Source organism: Ptychodera flava, chromosome 17 (genome assembly GCF_041260155.1).
Source record: "Ptychodera flava strain L36383 chromosome 17, AS_Pfla_20210202, whole genome shotgun sequence".
NCBI lineage: Eukaryota > Metazoa > Hemichordata > Enteropneusta > Ptychoderidae > Ptychodera > Ptychodera flava.
Window position 1 is genome coordinate 25,014,138 of NC_091944.1, and position 22,730 is coordinate 25,036,867.

Here is a 22,730-nt window from a genome sequence, read left to right on the forward strand (position 1 = left end):
TACATACATACATACATACAACCATACATACAACCATACAACCATACATACATACATACATACATACATACATACATACATACATACATACATACATACATACATACATACAACCATACATACATACAACCATACAACCATACAACCATACATACAACCATACATACAACCATACAACCATATAACCATACATACAACCATACATACAACCATACATACAACCATACAACCATACAACCATACAACCATACATCCATACATACATACATACATACATACATACATACATACATACATACATACATACATACATACATACATACATACATACATACATACATACATACATACGCTAAGCTCATGCGTATATATATCATGCAAGCATTCGTATTTATGAATATGTTTTAGTTGTACATACCAAGGCATTTTGTTGACTCTTAATAATATAAGGTCTTCATTTTACCTAAGTTATTCGATGACAGATCGACAATTTCGATTATGAATCCGGGAGATGTTTGTATCAGGTGCACTGATAATGTTTTGAATGCAAGTATTCAGCAATGTCCTTCTGTTACCCACTACACACAAGCCGTACATAAAACATGAATCCGGTAAGATCAAATCTTGAGTTAACCTGATATCATGCTCATAATATCGTCTTTACTCATTTACAACGTGAAGTGTGTGAGTGATAGGCATTTCGTGCTATGCTGATTTTTGAGGACACTCAATTAAAACTACAGATGAATTATCGCAGAATAAATGGTATCAGGTCAGGGAGTGCTTGGTCAAAATTTTAAATCGATTGTCTTATCTTGATTTTGCGATGCCTCTGATTTTGTTGTTTCTGCTGCTTTAACAATCAGTGTTTCGCCGCGTTTTATTCCTAGTAATGGCATATGCTAATTCCATTCTTGTGCTTCGTCGCAGTACAGTCGTCGAATTAAAAAGACATTAGTGTGTCGGTATGCGAAGGTTGCAGCACAAAATGAAATTGGCTTGTAAAGAGGGACGGTTTCTACAATTTTGTCTTTTGAAAACATGTCCTGGCGGCAGATGAAATTGTGAATTCATGTGATCGTAATCAATTGTATGACAATGGATGGAAAGTATATGCGAACAACGTAATATGGTTGATTTTTATTGTTCAGCTCTAAAGCCTCTATATTTTTCAGTTACTCCTGGACGATTCTCAGCATGATTAGCATGGAGTTTGTTAATCTTGTGGTTATCCTCTACTTCACGAACTGAAACATTTGCATGTACATATTTTTTGTTCGTCATGAAGTGGAAATTAATATGTCGCTCTATATCCTTGACGTGCCTTTGTCAAAGAGAGGATCGCAGTTGTACGATTTCCGAAGGAGATGAGTTGTCTGAGATTTAATACCGTTCGCATAACTTGTTTTATTGGTTCCCATTCCAAACGACAGGTTGATAGGTACATTTGTATGGACTCAACCAAAAGGCATACAGATTCGCTTTAAATGTTCCCATTATTGTTAGTAAAATTATTTTTATTTTCCACTTCCTCATTACTACTCATCGGTAACAATATTTCACACTTTTGCGTTTTCATTTAGTATCACTCTCTTACTGAGACTAAATATGTTAATGCATGTTGTTGAAAGGAAATGTGTGTGCCTGACACCTATCGGTACTTCTAAACTAAAGAGTTAGTGCTTGCTTTGTATAAGAAGGTTTGCGTACCTATGCTATGGTATTCTATTTACATGTAGTGTTTTCATAGCTAACATCATACCGCTCTACTATAAACATGCAGGTTTAGTTATTCTGCAGGAGTCTACCTTATCCGGTCCCATCGGGGTAGTTACCGTTTAGAAATGCTCTGTTCTAGTACCAAAAATAGTTGATGGCCCATTTCCATTTATGACCTATTGATTTCATAATCCATTTTGTGAAATATGCAGTTGCGTATTAAAGCAATTTCTCGCGTGTTTAAATAATACAACGAAACAAAAACCTTAAGCGTCCCGTTAAATTTTGATAGGGGAAAAGGTAATTTCAAATCCTTCCTTGATATAATACCATCTGTACTTCTTCCAGAAGCAAGCGATTACACCCGCCCAATCAAACGCATAATGAATTTCCTAAATGAATTTTTCAGGTATTCTATAATCTGATTTACATGAGAGAACATGGTCGTTAACTGAAATCGTATAGTAAGCTTTGTATCATGTGATTTCATGAAGGGAGATTTATTTTTATAATTTCCTTCTAATGGTTACTTGGACAGTTCGCAGAGAGAAAGGTTTAGAAATGTCGTAAGCGTATAAAAGACTGTATTTTTCAGCAAGTCTTGGCTTGAGTTACGTGTTCATAGCTTTTGGCGACAGCTTTTAATTAAGTTAAGGGGATTTATGATAATGCTATACTCATCAATGAGATTATTGGAATGCTGCTTTTTCAATGAAACAGCAGCTGCTACCGACGATAATAGTTATGATTATGTAGGTGATAAAAAACAACAAAAGAAGCAGCGACAAAAGCAACAAATCACAACAACAAGAATAATAACGCAAATTCATTATTGTACTCATCATAACCAATACGAGTGGTATATTTGTTTATAGGTTTATTAATGCGGACAGAAACACTTGACAAAATGCTTGATATACGTTCGGTTTATTTACGTATATTGACGTATATGGAATGTAAATTAATGGTATACGTAACGTATATCTTTGTATATGGAAAATTCCAATACGTTGATATATGTAGCGTATATCCATGCAGAACAAGAGTATATGTTATGTGTACACCAAGTGTACACAGTCACTGTTCTTGGGTATTTTATTAGTATACGTACGCGTATACTTAACATATTTGACAAATGTACGGAATCAGTATATGTGTATATATTGTTGTATATCAAACATTTTGCCTAGTAAAACTCTGATCGAATTAAACAAGACAATATCAGAGGCTACGTGGAAATAGAAATGTTCCATGTCAGTTGAACTTATAGATCGATTCAAGCCATCCGTTACTAATAATCAGAACCCGTAAAGCATTTCTCCGACAAAAACCCACTAACATGGAAATACTAATATTTACTACATACATTTTACTCAACAATTTGTGTTAAGTATGAATGAAAAAATTGAAATCATTCCTTGCATCTTGTACAATATGGCTACCTTAAGAAAGCAGCAATCAATGGCTTTGTTTTTCTTATGGTGAATAGTCTGATCAAATAATTCTATGGATCTTTAAAAGAGCTCCCAAATTACCCAAAGCCTTGTCAAGACTAAAAACGATTAATTACATGTAGCTAGTTAGTAATCCTCGGCTTCTAATAGCAGCTATCGAGATTACCTGTAATGGAAATACAATTCCTTGGAACAATTTAGTTATCCCTGATTTTACTAAATGATACAGGTGCACTTTGTTTGGTTACGAGGGGCAGTAGAAGGCTGATTTCCAGAAAAGTGAAAGGAGCCAAGGTTCTTTCAATTTGATACCGCTTTTTCACAATTAAAGCTCTCTTGCTCATTTCAACGTTGGTTTTACGCACGAATGTGCAGGTCATTACAGGCATGCGGAAACGGGGGGTTTCACTCATTTTGATGTTTTTCGTCCAATTTCCCCCTAATGTTTATTATCAATCGAGTCCAACCGTCCTCAATCCTTCAACTTCCTCGGCTTGGATTACGTCTATTTGTTCTGATGCGGAGATCGTAGCTAGATCAACACGCCGGAAATTGCAAGATGGATTGCGAAGCCATACATGTCGTCAGTGAGTTTGGACTCAGATCGTATTGTTTGATGAGAGATACTTTTGAAATTAATTCTCTTTCTTTATTAAACGGCCATATGCATAGTCACTGTGACATTCTTTTAGTTGAAGGTAATCCTGGAGAAATTAATAATCGGCACGGAACATACACGATTACCTGTACACAGCAAAAAACATTTGCCCCTGTGGCAGACCCTGTACAGGCCATGACACAACCCTGTACAGGTCTGTGTCAGCAAAGACGTCCCATTGCTGTGACGGGGGCTGATGTACAGGTCTTTTGCCAGTGCTGTGATGATATGGCTATATACAGAGTTGCAGACACAGTGATGTGACAGGGCCTGAAATTTCTGCCTGTCCCGTCACTGTATTTACAGGACTGTACACAGCAATGTGAATACAGACCTGTAACAGGGTCAATAATTATTTTTAATGTACACACAATTATGCCTGTATATATTTCTGTCATCAAAACTGGCCCATTTTTTTCTAAAAATGTAGACCCCTGAAGTCTTGCAAATTTTCAGACCCCGTTACAGGCCCTGTAAATTCAACACTGACACAGCAACTGTTTGTTACCGGCATTTCAGTCATGTGGTCACAGCACTGGATACACTCAGAAATTAGATCACTGTATACATTCCTGTAATGCCAGGCCTGATACAGACCCATTCATACATTCCTGATATCTGACCAATTTTACAGATCCCATAACAGAGGTTATCTCTTAGGGACTGTTACAGGTACTGATCAGACCCTGTTACAGGCATGTACTGAAATCTGCCTGTAGTTTTCTTTTCGTGTGTCACAGGCAAGAGACATCCAACATGTATGCCTTATATTAGTAATGGGCATACGCGTGCTATCTTATGTATCATTATATCGGTAGACAGAATGAGACCTGTTTGAATCATTGGTTCAATAGTTGAATGATTTTCACCCTTTAATGCAAGATTTTCACATTTATTCCAATTAACATGTCCATAACATGAAGTAAATAACATGGCGGATGATAAGTCTGCCATTACGTGTCACATTCACAGAGTGTCTATAATTGCGAATACTCGCGTGAACTCAAGAACGTTTCCAACAGAGACACAGTGCTGTTACTTACCCGTGTGACGTACGTTCCAACACGTCAAGGATCAATTATTTCTTCTGTTTTTAAAGGGTTAATACAAAGTGGTGACATTTTCAGATGACTTTGATGTATGCTTTATGCGTTCTAATACTTCAATGCCGCTATTGCCGTTCATATAGCCTACATTAAGGACGAAACAAGTGCACAATTGGTCAAGGTGTCATGTGACTATCATGTAGCAGCATGTACTGTTGCAACGTTAACTTTAAAAATGAAATGGACATATTAACTTTTTATTGTCTCGAAAGCCGTTTTATGTGCGAGACCAAACCTTGTTGGATATCAATTTCAGGGTGTTTTATATATACATTGCAATGTAAGCTTTTTATCGATCGATTTTTAAAATTACACGCTATAGGGCAAAATCGATTCTTCCGTTATCTAGAAGTAACGCAGGCTGATCACCACATTCACACAGCAAATATTCTAAAATAAGATTTTGTTCGTATCGGTACTTGCCAAAGCTATCTTTTTGTTCAAGTGGCCTCCAAGAATGTAAGCATGTTAGATGCCTTGCCTCATTATGCTTTTTAGTATCGAGGCAAAGAGAAATATGAACATTTGACGTCATTTTCATTGAATCTTTATATAAAGTATTCAAGTCATCACGATCCGATTGATTCAATTTTGGAGTACTAAAACTTCAATTGTGAATAATGTTACATCGTCTCTACAAACACGGTAAATATATGCTAGTACACGACCCAAGCAATGTGCAATAAAGAAAGAACTGTACGAATGGCATGAAAGCTATTAAGGAACTTAAGGGAATCGTGATCTATAACATACAATGAACAACCTTGTAAATGCACGGCTAAAAACCAGCGGATGTTGTTTTCACTCTTGGTGATTAAGAGAGTACTATAGCGACAAACTCGTCGAAGACAACCTGTATTGCAGCGTTCGCTCAAAGCAGTGGCAAGGACAGCGACTGAGTGTTGCCAAGTTACGGATCTGTTCGCTCTTGCAGGTCGAATTTATTTCTAAGGTATACCTGGGAATTTATTTACATGGGAATCTGCTATCAAATAAGGCTGTTATGACGACTAAGTGGTGTTGGATATTCGATATGGCTTTGATATCAAATTATAAAATTTATCGACCAGATCAAATATATACATAAGTGATATATTCCCCGTACCTTGACTATTTTACATTAGTTTCGACAAAGTGTAGCAAACAAACAAACAAAACAACTTTCGTTGACAGTGACATATACTTCTCTGAATTGCAAAGTTGTCAGTAAAAACAACTTTGCGCTTTCGCTCCATAGAGTATGTCTTTGAAATCCTGAACCTATTACTGATCAAGGAAACAGAATGAGCGGGACCGATGTTTCATAGATGAAATTCATTTTCCATTTCGACTGCCATTGGTCAGCTGTATACACAACACGCGGAAACCCGTGAACGTGACTTTGTAAGTGACGCGCCTCTTAAGAGAGACACTTGAATGTTTTTTAATACATCTAAACAGAAACGCATTCCTGCAAATATAACGAACAGCTGTATCTACGGCGTATGTTCAGGCACAGCGATCGTACGTTCGGGAACACCGCCCTGACGTATACGAAATAATTAACTGTGAAGCGCACATGTATAGCTCGTTGCAAAAACTCCAATCTCCAAGGATTGTCGACGAAAATAACACTGTACTTCGGCATCAAGCAATGATTCAGGGAATTTCTATTTCATTGCGTTTCAACAAAATGCATAACAGCAACTACTTGATTGACGAGACTAAGCCCAGCGGCGGTTTTTACAAAATTGAGCGCTAAATCATAATAAATTTACGTTATTTTATCAACCGTAGTTCAAAGCTAAGTTTAGCTGTTTAGCTGGTTTTTCGGAAAGGATCAAATATTTCATTAAACACCTAGCTAGCCGGAGCTTGCAGTTAAGTGTGCGAGAGAGAGTTAGATAGATAGATAGATAGATAGATAGATAGATAGATAGATAGATTGGTAAGTAGATATACAATAGATACAGACACACATTGATAGTATATGTATACGTATATATATACGTATACGTGTTTGCTTGAGTGCATTCACAAATAAATGCCTGCCTACCTACGTGCTTAGGTATACTTACCTACCTACATATGCCCGCAGAGAGAGAGAGAGAGAGAGAGAGAGAGAGAGAGAGAGAGAGAGAGAGAGAGAGAGAGAGAGAGAGAGAGAGAGAGAGAGAGAGAGAGAGAGAGAGAGAGAGAGAGAGAGATTATTTCATCTTCGAGTTAATCCCGTTAGTATCTTAACAATTAAACATCGGATATTTGTTTGTGAGATACAGAATACAAACGCAAAACTTCAAAAATAAAATGTGTTGATAATATTGTCCTGTCAAGTGATGACGACTTTCGAACTATTTCTTTGTAATCGCAAATATACGATACGATGAACATGTCATTGATACTCTTTACAAAGTAACGCACTCAAAAGATTAACTGCGAATCGAAAAACTTTGTAACCTTTTGAAATGCCTCGATCATCATTGCAAACGCTCTTACCTGAAAACTACATGCGAGAACGGTAAGCCAAGCAAGCTGACAGTATAAAGTTTATAGTGCCATCTTTAATTCCGACCATGGCAAGGCCTGTATCAATTTCACTCAGATCGTTGTACCAGCTGACGTCAAAAGCTCTCCGAGTCATATGAAAAAGTATACGGGTTAATGGGAGCGATGGAAACAGTTCGATTACCATTTTACGATATAAAACACAGTGTAATACGGTCTCTGTATGATGTGTGACATTATTGACCACTACATTTTACAGTCTCTGTCTCTCTGTCTCTCTTTGTCTCTCCCCTCCCTCTCTCTGTCACTGTCTCTGTCTGTCTGTCTGTCTGTCTGTCTGTCTGTCTCTCTCTCTGTCTCTCTCTCTCTCTCTCTCTCTCTCTCTCTCTCTCTCTCTCTCTCTCTCTCTCTCTCTCTGCGAGCGAGCGATTTAATGGAATTTGCGACACCGACGCTGAGGAATAAATACTTTATGCTTTCTCGCGATAAAGGCAAAACAAATCATAGCGTCGGACAGCTCTGTCTGAACATTTGCCGAGAAAGGTCGTGCGAGCCACCCGAGATCGACATTAAGTTGTAAAGATTTCGGGAAAAGGGGCTACTCAAATTGACAATTTGTGAAGATTTATGGCGACGCGAATGTTGTACAGCAAAGATGAAACTCTTGATAACGAACATGAATGAGATCTTTTTTGTGGCTTGCCGACTAGGAAATGACAGTAGTGTCTGTTTGCGTGAAACGTCGATAAATATCAGCCGACCTTTGTAACCCTGAAAGAAAAGCGAAAGATTCCCCGGGGACAGCGTAGCTGTTTGCCAAGCTATCTGATTTGGAAAACAGTGCCCGGGGCCCCTACATTTCTCTATACTATTATAATACCCGGCCTGATCTGCATGTTTATGTCCATGAATTCAGAGTCACGTGATGACGTAATATCCTTGGGCTAGCAAACATACCATTGAAGTAACTGACCAGATGATTTACCGTAGCTTTATTTTACCGTCATTAATGTTCCCTTTGTAGAAGTTACAACGTTTTAACACCCTTTGCTTGTTTTTAAGTTATCAAAATCTTAATTCACTTCAAGAAACACACATAAATTATCAGTGCACCATATGGCATAATATGCTCCAATTTGATAGACGAACAATACGGTAGCTAGTTTACTGACGCTGACGCTGTTTTTTTTCAAAGAATTTTTACGTCCGAAATTAGCATGATTTTTCCCTTATGTCTCATGTTCTTTTGCCCTTTTCTCGTGTCTTTCCATGGGCATATCCTTCGCTTCTTTGTCATTCCTTATCTGTCTCAACGTGCATCACGGACAAGAAGAGAGTTCGGCCGATCGATAGGGAAGATATGGAGTGACAAATTGTCCTGCGAGTGACGTAACGGTTGTTCATTGTCGTTTCCAGAAAACACGAACTCCATAGCTATGGGTTATATATAATTCGGTCTCCGTGACTGGCTGCAGGGTATATCTTGAAAACTGCAAAGCAAACATTAGTGTAAATGGTATCCTCATAAGTTAATGCATAAGAAGCGGACAATACTTGATTAAATGAAAATAAGAGCATTTCTCTAATTTCCCTTCAGATGGCCATATCTCAGTTTTCTGTCCGCAACTGAATACACTTATTGGCTTCCTTCGGTCCATTACATCGATGCGGCGATTGAACGACTTCGTTCATGCCATCAATGCAAGACAAACATTAAACACGACGTGCAGAAACAAACCATACGGGCATAGCATTTAATTCAATTCGGTCCTTCTTTGCACGCTTCATTGATACAACTGCCATCCACAATCAAAGTGGGCGTTGTCTACCGGTATAATCGTAACAGGGCACGGTTCACTGCGATGTATATATGCTCCAACAAGGGCGAAAACGGTCTGTAAAATGTCTACTCTCAGTCCATTTGAACCGCAACGTCGGCAAGTGTGCAAAGATTTCGTTGCATTCACTCCTAGTACATAGTATTTCAGTCTTAATAACTTGTTGATGAGCCAACCTCTTTATGTACGCCTGCAAGCATTTTGTTTGTTTTGAGAATAAAGACAATTGGTTGCGTTATTGTTCGTTATTAACCTCTCCAAGAGTTCTGGATCAGAGTGTATCTTTTTCGAACAACTTCAGACTAATTGCTGACGTGGCGTGGACGACTCCAACTGCTGGTTAGGTTTGGGTACTGCGAGAGGAAATTTAAGTTGCTGTGAATAGTGACAATCGACCAGTCAGATGTGCAAGCACGCTGCAAATCAGCCACAATTTGCAGCATCATATCAGAGACTTTTTAATCTCGAATGGCTTTAAGGTCAGGGGTAAAATACATTTGCAAGTTTTACCTCAAATTAAGATCAAAATGACGTATGTCTACATACCAACATAGCCTGCAGGTGCATGCAAGGCAAAATGCTATGACTTAAATGCATTATAACCAGGAATTTTTTGTCAACATTAAGGCGTTACCGAAGGGTTCAAGTATCTAGGCAACAGCTGCTAAGGGAACTTTGTCAACTCCACGAATATATGAGTTTTTGTGCTTTTATTGACCCTAAGATGCAAAACAATGGCACCAAAACCGAGCAGACGTATGGTTGCCGGTCATGGCTATCGTAGAGTCATATATATGCAGATTAGCACAGCACGTTTTTGAAAAGATTCGACTACTTCGAATTTCCTGAAAATCCTCTAAATTTTACGTGGTAATACTTGACATACATCTTCGCCGTGACAGTCCCTGGTACGGATTTGGTCGAAATACCATGTTTCAACATGGCAAACGTGTACTTTATCGTTTTGTAAAATTTTTAATCCTATTCCTGCCATATCTCAAAAATTATTGAGAATTTTCTAAAACGTATGCTTAGCCTAATTCATCTTTGCGATGTCTACAACTTCATTTCAGCAGATGGAAAATTGGCCGACATGAAAAAGATTTTAAACATTTGCACAAGAGCAGAAAGCGATAGCGCCTGGAAAACTATGTAAACGGTATTGATTTTCACGTGCAATAGCCTTCAATGATAACACTGCCAGCCTTGGCAATATCTTGAGCGTTGAATCCTTCGGTATCACCCTAAATAAAGTTTTCATATTATAGACACAGCAGGGTTGGCTTCATAAATATATTAGAGAGGCGAAGTAAGAAAGGAAATTTTTTCTCCAACAACATAAGAATCATAAAATGTTACTGCCAAAGTCGTTTTAGGACCCTTAAAGGGGAAGTTCACGATGATTTTTACAAATGTGCTAGCTTTGTGGTCATTTACCCCGGAAAAGCTATTTTCACCATTTATAACTCGCCCGATTTTTTTACAAACTAGCACATATGTAAAAATCATCCTTGGTGAACTTCCCCTTTTTAAGAACAAATGACCTTCACAGGATATACAGGAATCGCATCTCACCGGCTTCAACAAGCAAGGCCTATGCAACACCTCTTACAACGTTACAAGAACTCTCTTTGATTCATAATCTACACCGACTTTCCTTAGTACGCTGACTTCACAATATAAACTCTCGCAGGAATTAAAGACAAACAGACTGTTGTCTTTTTTAATGAGATTACGGTGGCAAGGGCTGGTTACCCTCAGTCAAATGATTACAAAACTTCAAACCATCTCAGGAGGACGCAGACATCGGATAGATAGTATTGTTCGCAAGTGCAATACAAAAAAGGCAGTTTGGAAATTCAGGGATATATATATGTATGATGTAATGAAAGCATCAGAACGAAGATGGGACTGATAACCGTTTTCGACACAATTACTGGAAGTGGTTATCTTACACAGACATCTACTTCGATCCACTTTCCCGAGAGACTATTGACATGAATAACCTAACAATCATGCCGATGCTATATATTCCTCCTTGTTGACGTTTGGAGAAATGTTAATCATGCTGCACTGCACTGTATTCCCGGATAGCATCATTGAAAGGATAAAAAATGAAAGAAAAGTTATTGCCAAATCATTTTGAAACCCATTCCATCTCAATGGACTATCATTTTCACGTAAAAAAAACTTGTTTTTCTGTAAGTTCTTGTTGCATTTACTACGTGTTTGCACACTTTTAGTTCTCGATGTAAATCTGTTCAAATATGCTCATGTATGCGTGCAAGAAGGCGTAAAATAATTAATGTATGTATGTATGTATATGTATGTATAGATTATGGACGTATAATTGTACAATGCATTTATATTATTTGTAATTGTCTGCATGTTAATTTATTTATGAACATGTCGATAGATATTTATGCATGCTAATTCATAAAAGTTTAGAACATGTGTCAAAGTTTTGAAAGTTTTTTTTCTCCAATAGGCCCTAATATGCTTCAGGCACTGTCTGATAGAATTTTAAAGCCACGGAATTCTACACTCCTTACTTAAAGTATGTCAGAAAAGGGGTCAGTCCAGTTTTCACTGTGCTAGTCATGTGATTTTCCCTTGGTTAGGGTATGATATCTGCATTGTATCTGAATACGGTCCCAGTAAACTACAGTGTTTCAAATCTTGCGTCTTAACTATCTACACAGTATTCTCCATCACACAGCAGCAATTTCTTTGATAGATTGGCGATCTCATTTTAGTGGGCAGTTTACAGAGCTGCTATACGTGTGCTCTATCAAACATGAATAGCTATATGTCAACGTTTAGTGCCACGTTAAATTGTCTTTCAAAGCAATAATTAGCTTTTTAATAGTCTGTCGTTTTCTCGTCTACGGCGCTGATGAGAATGGCTGAATTTTAAGATAAACTGTCTTGAGTACTGTTTATGGGCCGTATACAACGATGTTGTACAAGAACTGTCTTCAGTTACACACGCTGAAGGAGCATCAAGTGTGTACCCAAGACTCGATAACAGAGTATCCTGTCCATCATTGCCATAAGTTGTGATGAGAATATAGCGTGAAACCATGGCCCAAAAAAAACTTTACCACGAACAAGGAACATTTTTGTTGGTTATCAGGGTTTTCGTCCCGCAACGTGAGAAAAAATTAGAAATGGATTTTTCTATTCTTTGCTGGAGGCGAGAAAAAATAACATCACAATACCAGATATTTGTCGTGCAAAGATTTAGCTAAGAGGGCAAAACAGCTATATATATATATGTGTTAACTATTTGCACAGTGGCACACTACTAAACCTCTCACTGCACTACCTGTGTAAAGCATATTGCAAAAAGTTTACCGGTCACGCATCGCATGAATATTGCACATCATACATTTCATCTATCAGTAGATGGAAAAGGACTAAGATAGATTGTAATATATATATATATATATATATATATATATATATATATATATATATATATATATATATATATATATATATATATATATATATATATATATATATATATATATATATATATATATATATATATATATATATATATATATATATATATAGTACGGTAAACTGAACAACCTCTCAGAATGTTGCAAGCAACTGTTTTTGTTTACGATAGGATTATAACCAACAAATAGTGTTAGAACAGTAAATATGGGTCGCTAGAAGATTGAAAGGAATGCAAGTAGTCTGAAGGTTTATATGAGTCAACAAATTTGTCATCGCTAAACAGATATACTTGAAGCATTGACCGTTCTCGATTAACTAAACATATACACGGAAGGAAAGATGAAATATTAATCAGTCAAACATAGAAATTGATGTAGATATAAGTATTATAACTCATTTTCTCAGAATGTGAAGGGATTAAAATGTTTGGCATTGCATTGTAAATGTGCTTAGTTAAGTTAATCAATCTTTGTCTAGATTCTTGTTCCAGATAACAATCTTTTTAGAGTTATACATAGGTCACTCACAAATAAAATGAAGAATTTATTGCGAGACCTTCGTTCGCTGTTATTTTCTCACCATCCACGAGGCGCTTGTGGCCACAGCAGGTATTTGCCGCTCCGCGGCAGATTTTTGAATCCATATATTAAGCATTGGTCCACTGTATGATCGGTCACAGCGTGTGATTACGTTAATAATTCTACCCCTTTCACTGGCACAGTGGGAAGGCTGTGGCCCTATTGCTATTTTGTACGTGCTAATCTGCCAAAATCCCAAGGGGCCGCAGTTTATTCCGCACCATGAACCGATTTAATGCAATTGTTTATCGCTTCCATGCAAAAAACAATTCGCGCTTTAAATGATACCTCCCCGAGGTTTACTGCTCATCGCAAAAAAGGTGCCCAATTCTTTACGATGCCGCGCAGTCGTTACGAATGATTGATGTTTTCAAAAATTGAAATGTCAAGTATTTCGTTTGCTAAGTAAGGGAAGGCAATCATGTTCATTTCGCTTTTAAGGTCTGTACATTGATTGGCTTCGTCGATATCGTTGCAAGGGACGAAACAGTCGAGTGCTCGCCTCGTCAAAAATTGATGATCTAACACCTTTGTTCTTGTACGAGTTATTGATATTTCATGACGCGGATTAACCGTCACAAGGCTTTTTCTCACCGAGACTTAATGATTGTTCATCGAAGCGAAGCAAATGTTTTATCGATGAGGGGGATATGTGTGATGTTTTGCACTCCCTCCGAGGTATTTTAGCTTGTTTGCCCCGAAAACTGCCGTTTTGTCGATACGATAAGAAAAGGCGAAGGAAAAAATAATAGAGAAATATACCCTATCCGCTCTGTTTGACACTTTTATGAGGATGTGATCATTTTCTTCCGGAAAAGTTTTATCGTCTTTTAAAATTAATCAAAAATAACAACCCTTGGTATACTTTACTGAGGGTATTGTCCTGTTGTGAATATTTCCGGGTTCTTTGTTCAAGCTGGCAGAAGAGATAATATTTCTTTAACGACGACGGCTTCAAAGTCACCAGCCGCTCTGCATAGTGTTTGTGGCGAGTTAGCTTGTTATTGCTCTGTCAACTTTACGACATCTCCGATTACTGATACCATTTACTCCGAGAATTCAATTTGTCCACAATTGATTTCATCGGCCGTCAGCGTTGTTATGATACAAAAGCTCTGGCCCGCCAAGATCATCAACCGTTTCCGCAAAACTATCACAGAGTATACAGAGTGACAATCTTCGCTCGAATCTCATCACCTGAATTCTAAAAACCGATGTCGGGCTAAATATTATGAGAATATTACGAACGTACCGCAAAGGAGTACGAGGACATTGGCGTAGCGTATCGCCCGGCCGCGAAGCGGGGGACGATGCGCGGCGCCAATGTCTTCATGCAACTTTTGAGGTATTTTCGTGATAACCTTATTATTATACATCTTACATCCGTGGCTGGGGCATCAAATAGACCGAGTATTGACCGTTTTCTTGCAGTGTCCAAAATATTTTTATTTCGATTTATAGCGCAAGTGCACTGCGGAATGCTGTCTTTGACGTCGACGGGCTTCTGGACAGCCAGTGCACTACACGCACAGGACGCCAGACCTAGTCTGGTAATCGTCCAATGGGTCCTTTGAAACCGTTCAACAGTGAATGCGCAGATACAGCCGCAGGGGTGGGGCTGCCAGAAAACGGTAACTGTTATACGGAAAGTAGCGTTCCGTACGTTTTTTTTTAGCGCACACAATATTTTCATTGTTCTCGATGGCAGAGGTAAAATAATAAAGTGTGTCCCAATTCGTTCTTTTGCCAGTTCACGAACAAAGTTATTTGTTTGTTAGAGATATATGATCTTCACGACACTGTTGAAGTGTTTTACATTGTAGTAGTTAAAGGGAAACGGTCGTCAGAACTGCGCCTGTGCGAGTGTCTTGTTTACAAGCAATAGTTTGTACACGATATCTAGATGCACCTCATCGTCATAGCTGCAACATTTAAATTGTACAATGTAGATTATGACAGACATGTTTTAACTTTCATCAATCGCCATCGTACCTTGGATACAGTGTTTACATTGATCGTATGGGTCCCATACAACCTTTGCTGATTTGCATACAACTTTGTCCCTCCAAAGTTGCACTAGATGGACCTTTGAGCGCAGTTCCGACGACTATATCCCTTTAACAGGCTTCAGGGCTAAGTGGTTGTGCCATACTAATAAAAGGAATTTTAGAATAGTGTGCAAACTCTCTTTCATCGTTTAAATACTATTAGGGACGAAGGTGTCTTTTCGACATATATTGATAAACTTTTCAGGCCGTCGCATAATACGACCGTCGATTCAGACATTGGATCCACTTAGCCGAATCAGTAAGTTGAAGCCCAGCAGTAAATGAGTATTGACAGAAAGTTATTTGAGAAAAGTGGACGAAAATCTAATTATCTGGCGCTTCCGTCTCTCTATATACGAACTTGTCTTCAGCAAGTGTGAGACAGAGAAACTTACTGAAAAGAGCCGAACTTTGGTAAAGAGACTAGAGTGACAGTGACAGTGAATGGGCGCCTCACAGACGTAACAGATGGTGTGACAGTAAGACATGTCTAGCTAGAACTGGTTACACGTGTAGGCTAGCGAATTGATGACGGTGAAGGGTAATAGGCCGTGTAACCATGCGAAAAAGATGTAGATGCGAAACACCGCTCTCCTTTTAGGCGGATGGGCAGGTACGTGAGACAGACAGACAGACAGACAGACAGACAGACAGACAGACAGACAGACAGACAGACAGACAGACAGACAGACAGACAGACAGACAGACAGACAGACAGGCAGGCAGGCATGCAGACAGGCAGATATTCAGACAGAGGGACAGATAGACTGACTAAAAGGGATAAGACAATGAGCACAGGACGTGCTTCCGAACAACTCCACTGGAACGCTGTGTTTATCCATGTTTGCTTCTCAGTGGCTTTGCGTGTTCTTTCACTTTATTCATGCCTGTCTGGATTTCCTGATCGTCTGCTTTTCACTCCATCCGACAGTCTAAAATTAGGTTATCATCGGCCAATCCCATTCCATCAAATCGCACTCAAGGCTTAATTTGGCCCACACCGACGCTCTCGGATCGATCCGCGATATGTATCGCATCAAGGCTCTGCGAGGAAATTGGAAGTAAACCCCACGCGATGAATACTGAGTGACTTTTTGAAAAGCGGGCACCGCTCGGAAATTCGGGAAATGCATTTCACTGATGGCGACAACAATTCTTTTTATCAGTTAAAAGAAACGCCGAGAGCATGCCATTGGTAAATAGTGTCTCGTACTTTTGCATATCGGTAGCTTACTTTAGCTCTATTGACGTGAAAAAAATCGGATCAAACTTGTTTCACCCTCCTTGAGTCGGATTCCCCGGCGAGAATCATGAGAAAGCCGTCTCAGGGCAGTTTTCGATTGACACACTCTGTTAGTAGACCAGTCAAGAACTACTGCAACAGCATCGTCGCACGGATGTGGTGCTCTCCAACTTGTAATTTTCTGTTACCTTCAAATAAAAAAATCAAAACATAGAATTTACTGAATAATAAAGAAGATGTTCTCACAAGTGTCGCTTATTAGGCATATTGCTGCTTATGTTTTGTGCTTTGGGGAGGTGTATATCTTGCGTGTTGTAGCACGCACCCCTACGCCAAAATTTGGTATCGCCGCTTTTCTCCGCAACAGTAAAACTTCTCTGCTATCATTCTCTATATGCGATGCTAGTAGTTTACGAATTTTATGAGCGACGTAAAATGTTACCGCAAGCACCTTCCAACCTTTTGAACAAAACGAAACCCACAACGATCGATCATGTAAAGTTTCATCAATGCCTTCCACACAGCACGCAGCTCGCTCAGTTTGAGATCGCAGTGTTTCTATCCACTCCCATTTTTTACGCAACATGCAGTTATAGAACACGTTGTAAGGATATCTCTTTCCCATGATTGGCGACAGAGGGTGAATTTTAACACTTGTATAGACAATAAAAGATTATTATTATTATCATTATTTTATTTTTATTATTATTAAACCTCAGCGAGGCTTAAACAATATCCAGAAATCAGCAATGCATACAGTAGGTTTCGAATTACAGGTTTGACAATCCAATTGTGAATGTTGACCATGCTCTTGCATTTCTTGCGTTGTTTTAATAGAATGTAGCAGCACAACGAGTATATACACATTTCCTACTTAGATTGTCTTCACACATGCATGCATGCATAATACATACATGAACACATGAAAACATACATACATACATACATACATACATACATACATACATACATACATACATACATACATACATACATACATACATACATACATACATACATACATACATACATACATGCATGCATGCATGCATGCATGCATGCATGCATACATACATGCATGCATACATACATACATACATACATACATACATACATACATACATACATACATACATACATACATACATACATACATACATACATACATACATACATACATACATACATACATACATACATACATACATACATACATACATACATACATACATACATACATACATACATACATACAGAAAGACATACAGACAGATAGTCAGACAGACAGAGACACACTGACAGACAGACAGAAAAACATACATACATATATACAGACAGGCAAACTTACTTACTTACAGAGTTAATGTAAGTGTAAAGGAATAGTCTGTCACAGGTCAGTGTTGGTAATTCCAATAAAAATAATATATGTTTTCTCACTCGCTTGAATATAATTTCACTTTAACAGCAGCGAGACACAAGAGGACAAAAAAGGGGAAAGCGCAAAGGACGAGGAGCTGTTCACTTATAGCCCCGGCATCCCAGACAGCCTTGTTACTTATAACGCCGGCATCCCGGACAGCGAAGTGCCGGTGGACGCCGATCTCAGCCTTATGCTAATGGACTTTCTGAATGACGAAAAGTTACGGATACGCCCGAATATTAAAGGTAAGCCGCAATGAACTGCATCATCATTGATCGATGTAGCAACAGCGCGGCCACTCAAGTGCGAGCGATTCAGAAACGCTAATCGGGAAATTGTCTCAAAGGGGACTGATAATATCTTGTAATCCGTACACATCCATCTGCTGTGTTTTAATTGCTTCTTCCGTCACTCCGTGCGCACATGCGCATTTGCGTGACCTCTTACACGGTACTCTACCATGACCCGTATGTTTACATTGCCTGTATCTCTCTGCCACATTCGTTTTACAGACGTGCTTTTCAAATCATTCATCCGTAACCGATGACCTTACAGATGTTTCTGATATAATATCATAATCGTATTATTTTGTTTTTGAATATGTGGTCGCTTTCCATTAATCTAAGGTGCCAAGTCTCTCCCAAAGGCCTAAATTTGTGGAGGACATGACAGTGTTACGATTGTTTAAACGCGACCCTATAAATTCATGTTTGATTTGTAGTTCCACTCGACCGGAAATCCCCGGTTAATTTCGATATCCGCCCAATTTGTAAAATAAAATCGGATTATTTTGTTTGATGATCATCGCCGGCATTGCTTTAACACCTGCTCATCATGTGTATTTTCACTTTTCATAGTTCTGCACCCAAAACCCTTCGCCACGAGATTCTAAAATAAACGGCCACCGAGTACACCTACGAAATTGAAATTATTTATGATACCGTGTAATCGAAATAAACAGATTCGAAGTGTGAAGATTCCTTACCTTTATATACTGGGACATTAAAATGATAATAGCTTTGAGACGGCTAAGAAGAAAGTAACTATTGCTATATCATTCTAACAACAAGGTTGTTATATTACATATGCACAAAGATGTCAATGTATATGAATAAAACGGGGGACTGATATATAATGTCATAATTTGTGCCAAATGTCACGAACCGAAACCACATCACTTTTCATAGACCCGTGTTTGCGGGGTATTTTATATTTTTACTTTTTTATTGAGGCAAACAACGAGTTTAATTATACACCCTACCTGACATAATGACGACAACGCAAATACTAGATTTAATGTTTTCCGAGAAATAGGAAAAATTACTAAATAACAAAACACGACAAAGACAATTATGGAAGATAGTGTGTCCACTTCAAGACCGGCTTGACTTTAATGCTCAGGCAAACCAAAGCAATTATCGGTAGACATTAAAATTTGGTATCGTCAGTAGTGTAATAAAGCAGCTGTATGAGTGAAGACAGAGCATGCGTAAATTCTACACGACAAAAAAAACCCTTCATGGCAATATGAACAAGTTGAAAAGAAAAATCCGGGGATATCGCAATAAACTACTTACTTTGAAGGAGAATTTCGATTAAGTTTTCTTTTTATATTTGTTTGTATTTATACATGTGTTGATAGTGTATTGCGTGTGACGATTTCAATAGCATCTACATTGTTAATGGTGCATTCTATCAAAAACACAAAACAACCCTAAAAAACGTTAGAGACCGCTGATGATAAAAGGTATTTCAGCATTTGCCGACTGCACTCTGGACTTGTCAGAGTGTATAGATTGTTCGTGTCACGCAATTTGTGAATTTATGACGAATTACCTTTTTCTTAGAAAGTTGGCGTCCGAGTAAACAAAAGCTTGCCAATGGGCAATTGAATCCGATACTTAATAATACAGAGAGAAATAAAGTAATGAATTAATAAATATATCAATTAATTATCGAAATAAGGAACGAACGAACGATAGACATCATGACAGTATAAAGAAGTTGAAAATTAACAAATAAACAAAAATAATATTTAAATAGATTATTAATATAAGGAATGAAGTATTAGTGAATAAATACATATATAAAATAAGTATGTACCTTATATATTATCTGATATGCGTTGGTGTATGGTGCGTTTCGTCCATCAAAGAGATTAAATTTTGCACTGGCAGAGATAAAGCCATTTTACTGACTTGAGAATCATGCGTGAGGAACTACTTTTTCACGACTTGTTTGACATTCAGGAAATCCTTGCGATATGCGATGGGATTTTGTGCGCAGCACCTAAAATCATTCAACTGTACTGTAATAAGTGCTAACTACCGGTAAACTAGGAACTTTAATCCTTGCCAAGTCAAGTCCATAATCCCAAGGAGCTATACATCGGGCTCTGTTTTGTAACCTTGACCGATTGAGTGACTAAGGCTGCCAGTCAACAGGGAAGAATATTTACACGAATAGGCCAAATAGTAGCAGTTCTTTTTGCTCTTGTTTCGGCTGCGATCTATTGATTGATAGCGATGTTCATCAGATTTATCACAGCGGCACTCGGGAACAAACGAGCTTTTTTCCCCGACCCAATTATCGGGGAGCAAACTCGACCATCCGCGCCGCAAACCCGATAACGAGTCGCGCTCTTCAAAAGAAGTCGCGGCAACGAAGGCAATTCGTGGAAAAACAGGGGAGCAATCGACGTTTTGATCTGACGTAATGAGTCTTTAAAGATTTAAAGTCTCGCATTCCTGTCGTCATTTTGTCGCTCCATGGTATATGTAAATAGTTCACCTACATCATCGACGCTTGGATGTGTACCTGTGCCACGCGGGCAAAGGGTAAATGTAGTACATTTCATGTTTATGCTGGTTGAAGAATTGTACTCTAATCATTTAAGTGATAAGGAATAATTGCAAAAAGTCAAGGTTGCGTTCTAAACATAATTAAATATCTATATTTAGTATTCGTAGCAAATCCAAACACGGACAGAGAACAGGTGGATTTAATTTTGACTCCCTGTGCATATATCATGTGACACAACGATAAAATGCTGACAATTTGATTGATTCAGTTTCACAGCCGCCAATCTCTAAATATTGACAGATGTAGGCTGGGGGAAGGGGTATAAAGACCTTCAATGGAAGATGCATACAATAGAAGTGCGGGAGTAATTGTTGGATTGAACTTTGAATTGAATGTTGAATTGTTAGGAAGTCGACTAAAATCTTTCGAGACAGTCGTAGACAACGGAACGTCGAGAAGTATTAAACAAATTGGAGTGAACCATACAACCATACGCACAACCATACATACAACCATACATACATACATACATACATACATACATACATACATACATACATACATACATACATACATACATACATACATACATACATACATACATACATACATACATACATACATACATACATACATATATGACGTGTAATTGGCAGATATTGTGGATTGCATAAAGGCATATTGAAAACCGTTACGGTAAAATCGTGTTTTGCTACTATTCTTCTTGAAGATAGCGTGAATAGTTTTGAAAATTCCATGAAGCCCATCGCAACGATAGTTGATTGCACAGCGCTGCATGCAGGTCTGACCGAGAGAAATTAATATCACACTGAAAAACTTTCAAAATTTTTAGAGATTCCATTAATTGTTACATTGAGAATGATCTTTCTAGTAAATGGTGAAAGGATATTAAAATATCCCTCTCGTTCTCGATATGAACTCTCAAGTTCATATCAAACTGAAGTCTTACATCAACTGAGATAGTGATTACACTTCCAGATTCATTGCCGGAGTAATTCGTCCGCTGATTGTTTTTCAACTCGACCTCTCCCATACGAGGACGACAACCCCGTCGCTTTTGACACCCACTATTTCCGCATCCCATCCTAATATATCATCGCAGGGAGAATCATCTTGCGTGTAACAAAGTCTCGCCACGCACGTGGATGGAGTGTGCATGCAACGAACTAAGGGGGCTATGTTCCTTGCCTCTGGTGGGCTTTCTGCGAATTGTGACTCGGATCCGCGCGCGCTCTTTCCACTAAAAATTCTCCATCTCGAGACTTAGCCTCGTCCTGCGTTGGGTCTTTTATGGGATTTTGTTCGTAGGCAGTGGCAATCTCGCCCACTCTCACTTTTTAATGAATCGCCTCTGCTGCGAGCATCGGGAGAGCCATCTCTCTGGAAACCGATCGAACTCTCAAGGAAAACAGTTGGAATGCCACAACGCGCTTTGTCTTGTTTATTTCACTTAAGAATAGAACATCAGCGCTAGCATTTCCAAGCAATGCGCACATTAGCAGAACGGGATCAGATTCTTTTGAGCTTAGCTTGCTGACTCAGATTTTCAGCTACACTGCAATCTGAAGCCAGGAGAGATAGTTTCATTGAGAACAGTATGTCTGAATTCAGGCTGCTGTTACACGGCACGCCAATTCACATCATGAATACGCGAAATATCTTCTTACATGCTATGGTGGACATGAGATACCACCCCGCAAAAGTATCGACATGTATACAAAAACAGCTGAAGGTCAAATTTATTCCTTTTGCCGGTTTTTTTTTTGACATTTTGTTCACATTTTATGCTCAAATGTCAGAACAGCTTGAGTAAACGTGGCGACGACCCGTGCACATAGTCGGAGGATGATATTCTCGTTAGTCATCTTTCAATTTGAGTAAAAAAAAT

The 22,730-nt window shown here is 38.5% G+C and overlaps 1 protein-coding gene across 3 annotated transcripts in view; it reads left to right on the top strand.

The window, feature by feature from the left end:
* The window catches only part of LOC139115858 (glycine receptor subunit alpha-2-like), a 145,843-nt gene that overhangs the window by 88,192 nt on the left and 34,921 nt on the right, over positions 1–22,730 (top strand). For all 3 annotated transcript variants that reach the window (XM_070678261.1, XM_070678260.1, XM_070678259.1), the window contains exon 3: positions 18,065–18,264. In XM_070678261.1, coding sequence (XP_070534362.1) covers positions 18,065–18,264 — 200 coding nt within the window. The remainder of the gene's footprint in view (positions 1–18,064; positions 18,265–22,730) is intronic.